The sequence below is a fragment of the Acyrthosiphon pisum genome, chromosome A1 (genome assembly GCF_005508785.2).
Source record: "Acyrthosiphon pisum isolate AL4f chromosome A1, pea_aphid_22Mar2018_4r6ur, whole genome shotgun sequence".
Classification (NCBI taxonomy): domain Eukaryota; kingdom Metazoa; phylum Arthropoda; class Insecta; order Hemiptera; family Aphididae; genus Acyrthosiphon; species Acyrthosiphon pisum.
Window position 1 is genome coordinate 72,568,757 of NC_042494.1, and position 8,891 is coordinate 72,577,647.

The 8,891-nt window shown below is 27.7% G+C and overlaps 3 protein-coding genes across 3 annotated transcripts in view; 2 read left to right on the forward strand and 1 right to left on the reverse strand.

Annotated features, from left to right (window-relative positions):
• The window catches only part of LOC100165686 (uncharacterized protein C20orf24 homolog), a 3,328-nt gene extending 1,248 nt beyond the window's left edge, over window positions 1–2,080 (forward strand). The window contains exon 4 of the mRNA NM_001246045.2: window positions 1,912–2,080. Within this exon, the coding sequence (NP_001232974.1) occupies window positions 1,912–1,953 (42 nt within the window). The 3' untranslated portion in view covers window positions 1,954–2,080. The remainder of the gene's footprint in view (window positions 1–1,911) is intronic.
• On the reverse strand, window positions 517–3,416 carry LOC100167676 (39S ribosomal protein L52, mitochondrial-like). The gene is given in 4 exon segments (NM_001246191.2): window positions 517–847; window positions 1,622–2,221; window positions 2,284–2,416; window positions 3,228–3,416. Coding segments are annotated over 3 exon segments (360 nt in total). The 5' UTR covers window positions 3,311–3,416; the 3' UTR covers window positions 517–847; window positions 1,622–2,077.
• A 101-nt stretch (window positions 3,417–3,517) lies between these two features.
• The window catches only part of LOC100158760 (DNA replication factor Cdt1), a gene marked incomplete in the record, with an annotated part of 7,040 nt that continues 1,666 nt past the window's right edge, over window positions 3,518–8,891 (forward strand). Inside the window, 9 exon segments of the mRNA XM_008181027.3 lie at window positions 3,518–3,754; window positions 3,838–4,045; window positions 6,761–6,946; window positions 7,243–7,790; window positions 7,873–7,994; window positions 8,057–8,157; window positions 8,225–8,387; window positions 8,476–8,639; window positions 8,696–8,881. Coding sequence (XP_008179249.1) covers window positions 3,878–4,045; window positions 6,761–6,946; window positions 7,243–7,790; window positions 7,873–7,994; window positions 8,057–8,157; window positions 8,225–8,387; window positions 8,476–8,639; window positions 8,696–8,881 — 1,638 coding nt within the window.

Genomic DNA, 8,891 nt, shown 5'->3' on the forward strand with positions numbered 1-8,891 from the left:
TAACCCGGCATTAATAATATCACGACACTCATATGACTGTATGACCGTATCTTTAGAACGCTTCTCTGCTCTTAAGAAATACCATAAGAAAATTTAAATTTTAGTTACATTTTTATTCAAAAATTACCTATAAAATAATAATTTGTATACTTTATCACGTGAAGTATACTAAAATTTAAAAAAGTATAAAAAATGGCAATATGAAATTAAATAGGAAGACTGTAATTAGTCTAATTTGTGTACATATTTAATTTGATTTAATTTACTTGACAACAATAAAAAGTTGCAATATCAATTAAATCCGGTATTTCTCATAAGTTTATAACTTGCTTACAAATTAAAATTGAGGTAAACTAACTCTAATATTTAAGCTAATCACACACATCTTGAACGGCTAATTTTGAAATGTTATGTGTTAGTAAGACAGAGATAACACAATATGTGGGTATGACGTCCTCTTAATATATATATAGTTTTGTTTATGTTATTTTTTAATAAATAAAATAACACAATAAATCTTGACAGAGTCGACTATATTGCCACACTATCCCCAGTTGGTTTATTCAATTCTATACATGTATATACAAACATATCAAAATATTATTGATTCACATCGAATTACAGCACAGATAATCAATCTATTGGATTATATTATATCAAAGGCGACATCCTATCCGTTGCCAAGCAGAGTTTCCACTAATCAAAAATAATATATAATTTTATATTAAATTAAACTATTCAAGATATCAATTTATAATTGGATTAAAAAAAAAAATATGTAATTTTTCTGATTTTGTACACATTCAAATTGTATTATCAATAAAATAATATATTTTAAACTAATAACCAGGGGCGGACTGAGAGGTAAACAGCCCAGTATTCTATAAAACTAGAAAAACAGCCCAAACCCCTTTATAACAGCTTCTTTTTGAATACCTACTTTTTCGGGTATAAATTATAAATAGACAATAGCCAATAGGTTAGAATGTTATACATTTTATAAGAATCATAAATTAATAATCCTTTTGATATTTTTGATGTTTGTTTACTATTGTTTTTTTTTATCATTTATTTCATTGTCACAATTCATACTCTTATTAAACCAAAATCATCTTCATCAGTTTCAGAATCGTCGCGTTATTATAGTCATTACTTTTAATATAAGCTTTCTATAAATGTTATCTGTTCTCTTTTCAACAAATCTACAATATTTTCATAAATATTTGCAAATGGTTCAATAATTGTAATTTAGCAATAACTTTCTGGCGGTCAATGTACCAACCAAATCAGATAAAGGGTTTGAACATTTTTCTGGATAAAACTGATTTTTAAAATTATTGCTTAAGGAAGTATACATGCTATTGTACAATTACAAATGCTCATACAATTATTATAATTATAAACTTATGATTCGACTATTAACTTATTGTACCATCGTACCAACCAATAGCAGTGTTTTTTAAACGGTTTCGTATTTAAAAATAAATTTAACTAAATTTTTTAGTAATATTGTCAAATGTTCAAAATTTCAAATGCCCCGGCGGCCCAGCCCACACGTATAAGCCGGCCCAGCGTGCTACGGCACACTAGCACACCTGGCCAGTCTGCCCCTGCTAATAACTAATAGCTCAACATAAATTTAAATTGTATTTCTGTATTAATTTCAGTTAACCTTAGCAAAGTTCTCTTAGGGCCGTTCTTACAATATCGGTTAAGATTAACCGGCAGACTTCTATTGGTAACTCTAAAGAAATTCTGCCGGTTAGCGTTATCAGACACTTAACCAGACATTATAAGAACGGCCCTTAATATGTTTAGAAACATATTAAGAATCAAATTAATACTTAAATTTAACAATGCATATTTCATTAATTTAAATTAAATTAATTATACTGTTTTGTTTTATTTTAGGTGATGTGGATAATTGTGTATTCTGGAATGCATTTTGATTAGGTACAAAAATATTCCAGTAAAAAGTTTGTATAATTGTTTTTATTACAATGAATTAAATGATAACTTTCTGTACAAAATGTATTTTCTACCTAAATATTTTTGAATTATAATAAATAAATGAAGACTATTTTTCCTGAGTATTTTTATTTCCTTTGGGCCTAAGTTTTCTATCTAATACATGTTTTATCTTTTCTTTTTCTTCTCCAACTTTCATCGCATACCGTTCTTTTGCAATGTCTAAACTTTCACTGAGTTGAACAATTTTTTTCTAAAAATGATTAAAATATATTATAATTATTATTTATATTTATAACACTCAATATAACTTACAGCATATTCTCTTTGAAGCAAAAGTTTTCGTTTTTGTTTCATTCCAAATGGGGTAGGACGCCCATCCAAAAAAATGTAATCAGCACCATCCGTAAGAACTCCTCTATCCATTGGGTTCAGAGGCAGTTTTTTTCTGTAAATAAAAGTTGTCAACTTTTGTTTGACTTCCAGTAAACTATATAATACAAGGAAACTAAGTTTTGATAAACTTAAATTTCCAAGTGTAAAGTCTAAGCTGCTTAAAAAGGATACTGTTTTTTTTTTTTAAATTTAAACTTTGTACAACACTTAGTGTCAGTTGCACCGTCTCTGATTAAAGTTAACCGGAGTTTAATCGGCCGAATTTGCCCGGTTAAATATCTGTTTTCAGCTGATTAAGCTTAAGCGAAGTTTACCCGTAGACGGTGCAACTGGCCCTAAGTCACGAAATTTAAAATATTAGCATGGCGGGTTTTCTTTCATTAATTATGTAAAGGTGTAGAAGACAAAAATTATAGAAAAATGTTGCAATTTGAATATTATATTATAAGACAAATAATGAATAACCAAGCATGTAATTTATACAATAAAGGGAAGGCAAATAACAAGGAAGTGTGAGGATTGCTGGAAATCAATCTGAGAATTGATTACAGGAAGAATATTTTTTTAATATTGGAGGGGGTGTTGCTGTGGATTGTGCAAAAGCTGACTGTGGGGTCATTCAATGAGTTTAAACAGAAAAATAATACTATTATGACAAGAAAATAAAAATAAACAACTATTTTATAGTAAATTTGTGATGATAAATAATTATTCTTATTCAAGTATATTGATTATCACAATTCTGTTATGGAATTAGTGACTAGTGTACATACTGCTTAAATGTATTTGTGAAACAGCCAATATAAATTGAATATTATAAATTATAACAAAATATGTACAAACATAAATGTTTAGCTACTTACAAAGTTCTCCAAGACATATCTAATCTTAAACAATAACTAGTTGAAAAATATCTGATATTTCTAAACAGATTGATGCCCAACATTTTAATAAGTATTATTGTGTTGATTATGTAATGCAATATAACAAAATTTAGTATTTTAAAAATATCGAAAATTCTTAAAGCCCTTCAGTAGTAAAACGAACTAAGAGAAGAACTGAAAAATTAAGAAATGAAGACATCAGTTAATGCTTAATGCTTATCAGTTATAAGTGGACCACAACAATACAATGTTATCGCTACCGGGTAACAGTGTAGCACTGAATACAGTACTATTAATAATCAGTTCTATGAGCCCGGTAGCCACTATTATAATATCCCACAGAATAAACTCAATAAAGATAACCCTGCGAAGATTATTCCCTGCGCCAGCAACAAGCTTCTTAACAGTAAACAGTTCTCTCCACTTCTAAGTTTTAATAAACTCGTTAAATTCTTCATTGGCATTTGTTCATTGTTGTTAATAGGTGGTCTAGTAGTATTGGATAGGTAATAGTTTTTGGAAATCCCGTTGTTAATGTTCATTAATGACTGTAGTGATTACTGACTAGTGACTTCTGGACATATTTCAGTTTTTATTCTGTGGTTCAACGAATTGTTATTGAAGTAAATATGGATACTCAAAAAACATTGGATAGTTTCATCAAAAGTAGAAAAAGGCCAACCAACGAAGATGGTTTGCATAAAAAGGAACTACTGAACAATTCTGTTGGAATAAATAAACCAACTAGAAAATTATCATTTGATTCTACTGTGCAGCAAACTGTTAAAAAACAAAAGGTTAGTTAACTATTTAGTACTTAACTATATTAGTATATTATATAAGAATTATACTGATATATTATTATTAATTTTATTTTAATGGTGATCGTAATGTTGACATGACATGCAATGTATATTTGATTAAATATACTAAAATTAGTTATTTTTATGTTTTGTTTAAAAATATTTCTTGATTTATAGGTAGAGTTAGTTACATATGGTAAACCGGTTTAGTTTCAATGAAACCTAACTTAACGAATAACCATGTATAATAGATGTCTGACCAATTACTTTTATATCTCTAAAAACGAAAACGTTTATTACGTGTTATATATAGTTATGAGCGTGCGGTAGGGTCGAGCCGGGACATTATAGGAATCTTTTTAGGGGCATAATAAAATGTATGTATATATTTATTATAATAATATGTTTGAACATTTTATTTGTTGTGATAGTGAAATAAAATTAAAAATACTTGTGTATACCACTGCATCAATTTTATTCATCCAACATAAAATATATTGTGTACAAAATATGTATTATGATTTATGACTAAAGACATTAATAGCTTGGTTATACATAATATTATATACAACGTTTAATACATAGCTACCGATGGTAAACCAGATACTAATACTAGTAATGAATCTATCCATTCGTGGCGTGGAAAACCAATAATTAATAAAAATCATTTTATAGGTTTTTCACCGTATTGAAATTATTCAGTGTAATGCCAGTTACAAGTTATTCCTGAAAACTGGTTATTTTAAAAATGAACAATAGTAAAAAATAAACTAAGAAGTACTATGCACCAAGACCGACTTAATAGTTAATTAATGATGTTTACTGAACCAGAATTAAGATTGACACACTGATTGACAAATTTAAAATTATGGGAAATGAGAGAATTCATTTATAATTTTTCTTTAATTATAATTATAGTATTACTGCTGGGTAATTCCTTTACTCGTGTCAATCATAGTCTTTTTATATTAGCGCACATATACTTATTTTAAACATGTTATTACAGATTGTATATTTAAATAAAATTAATAAAAATAAAAAAATAAAAAAAATTATAATTATTACCTACATAATTACACATTTATACATTACTAAATATATAATGTAGATACACATATTATACATTATGTATTAATAGAATATGTATATACAATTTTTGTTAGTTAAACTGACCTTATTTTTTAGATTTTGGGTAATGTGTTTTCTTCTGTTTATAATAATCGTATTTATATAATTTTATTTTAAACAATTTAAAATTTTATTTTTAACTTAAAAATACATGTCTAGAAATAAGCACCTTAACGTTATGTGCACATACAAAGGGCGGTTTCAGAGACTTGGTTGGGAGGAGGAGGCCTAATAGTTATAATTTTCACAAAACTTATAATAACAAATACAAAACAACAATTTTTAGAAATATATTATAGTAAATATATTTTTAGAAGTACGGGTTTTGGGCCTTGGGTGGGGGCCGCGGCTCTTGGGCCCCCCCCTGGAACCGCCCCTGCATACAACTTGATTATATTTATACATATAAATATTATACAGTTATTAATTTACAATATTAGAATGTATGTTGATGTGTTAAAAAAAATTATGCACACTGTCCAAGTTTGGTGCACTAATTATTCTAGACTCGACCGGAAATTGAAGACTGCACAACCCTATGCATATAGATAAAAAAAATATCCTATTAAAATAATATATCTATACATGTGTAACTAAATAATTGTGTATTTAACTACAAGTATTCCCCTACGGTAAAAATAAATTTAAATACAACATTTTCATTACTAGTATTTATAATCAATGGTACAAATTAATTTGGCTTTTAATACACTAAAACCTTTCTTTAGGTAATGAATAACTGTCTATAAAGGACACCTTTGATGGTCTCGTGATTATCTGTTATAGGCATGTGTCATTATAATATAATATGATATGATCTAATTGTGTAACAATGCGATTTATTTTTTATTAACTATTTGAGGATGAGATTTTAGTTGATAGAGATCATTGTAGTTCTCGAGGTAATTCTAAAGGTTTTTTTTCCTCTTTTAACCACCTGCAGAGGACCTTCTGTTTGAACAATACTACTCCTCTGCAGCCCTCGTTTATTTGTGGATACAATTTATACATACTCACAAATTATAGCATACAAATTCTAGAGCCTTGGAACTATAGACTAAAAATAAATGTATCTATTTATTCTCTTCAATATCATATAAGATAATGGATATATTTGTCATTTGATATATTACGCATTATTTTATAATAAAAAGGTACTTTTCTGTTATCCCTACTACCACTCGATGCCGCGACTACTCTATTCTGTTATCTCTACTACTATAGTACTATTCCGATAGTTCAGTATTTTCATACATAATACACATGAATTGCTATTTATATAATAATATATTATAAAGTACCAATAAAAATCCTGTGTAGCTTAAACAACCTTAGCCTTCAAAGTTCAAACTTGTATCTATTGCAAGATAAAAACAAGCAACAACTGTGGCATTACTTTAAAGAAAAAATTAAACAATATAAAACCAACAAATTTTTACGCTTAAATTTTAAAAGACATTGTACCTATCAAAACAATTGACTGCATCATATAGGTACATGTATCTCATAACATACATTTATAATTTATTATTCTGTAGAATGTATAATATGTATATTGTTTAATATTTAAATTATTTTTAGGTTGATTCTGGAATTATACAAAAAATTGACCAAAATAATCTAAATGCATCTGTTGTTAATAATATTACTGTTGCTGAAAATATTTTGGAGAAAAAAGAGACTGAAAATGAAAATGAAAATGAAGTCCGTTCAGAGAGAGAAACAACTCCGGATCAATCACCATCAACTAAGGCCAAATTACGTAAAGTATGTTTGTCAATAGTTGTATTATTCGAGTGTGATTAATAACTATATTAACAATTAAATTCTCATCAATTTTATTTATTTTAAAATTAACAATTTGTCTATAACTGGTAATAAGTTGAAGAAGGTTTTTTTTAATTTGTATGATACATATGATTATGTAAGATTATTAAAGATAATCTTATTAACCTTGACTATTGTCCATACCAGATAAAATTAAATCTAACAAAACAATACAATTAATGAATATTGTTAATCCAAAAAATTATTATAAGCTCATATATATTTAATTAATTTAGGAATTGGATTTGGGCGAGTTTCGTAAAATTCTTCGTCGTAAGCACAACCTTAAGAAATTACAAGAAAAGATCAACTCAGTGGAACAATCACAAATTGATCTTAACTCAGCAAAATCTAAAGTAGATGCTGCCAAAAGCCATTATTTATCATCATTTAAATCAGTTGATCTCCTGGTTGACACTAGCCCGGTAAAAGTTGGATCAAGTCCAATAAAACGCTCTCAACTTAAACCTACAGCCTTATTTCTCACTCCAACCCAATCTATGGTTAGTCCTAGGAAAGTAATGATGTCCACTCAGCTGACACATGCGAAAGAATATGTTTCGCCTAGAAAGTTATTAGATGAAGTAGGATCTCTTTTAGCTATGTCACCATCAAAACGATATGCTGCATTGGCTGATTCTAAAGCATTACCATTGCCTTTGAAGTACCGTATTTTGGATGAATTATTCAAAGCTTTGGAAACTGTTTCGTCTATGATGTTTAGTAGAAAAGAAAAAATAACTTTTAATAAACTCAAACGTGGTATTCAGCAAATGACTAGAAAGTAATCATTTAAATATTAAAATTATATTTTAATTAATATTTTCATTAACAACTAATAATTGTTCGATTTTATTTTTTTTTAGAAATTTTACTGAATTGCATTTGGCTCAAATTAAAACTGTTGTACCAGATTTCTTTAAGTTCGCATTGGTAAAATCACCAAAAGAGAAATCTTGTTTTGAATTAGTGATAACTCCAAATTATGGTAAATATTTGATTATAGTAATTCATTTTATACTAAGATTTTTACATTTTTATATTAATTAGGCTCAGTGAACGAAGATAACATTAACTTAATTGAACTAACAACTCAGAGGAAAAAGACATTTTCTAATGCACTACTTGACATTTTGAAGGAGCATCATGAAGTATAGTTTAATAATAGTTTTAGCTAATTTAATTTAATTAAGATAACTATTTTTTTCTTGTTTCTAGAAATATTTGAGTAAATTAACTCCACCTATTGTGATTGCCAAAGATAAAATAACCAGATGGCATCCTGAGTTTGATGTTGAAACTGTGGAAGATATCATTCCTTCAACATTACCCAAAATAGAAATTAACAAACCAAAAATAGTAACAGCAAAAGATTTATTGGGTATTTAACATATAGCTTAACAAAAATATTTAAATTATGTAAATTAAGTAATCAATTGAAATGCATTAATAAGCAAATTTGTTTTTAGACAAATCTCATTCGTTGTTTGTTTACAATAATCGTTTAAACCGGACTGTCACAACAATGAACAATGAAAATAAAAATTTAACTGAAAAAAAATTCCCAACAACAGACGCAAAAAATGCTTTAGAAGGAGCACTTAAAGGGATTCCTAGATCATTTTTACTAAAGGTATTTTTTTTCAATATTTTTAATTTTTACATGTATACTCAAATATTTTTATAAAGATTCAGGAAAAGCAAGCAGAAAAAGCTAAGGAGTTGATGACACGGTCAGTGGGTCAATTAGATGAAGATAGAATGATGAACCGATTACCAGATATTGCAAGAAGAATGCGTACCTATTTTGTACAACTTCAAAGAAATGTTTTACCATTCAAAAAAGTCATCGGTCAGTTGAAGCAGAGTTACCCCCGAGCTATGA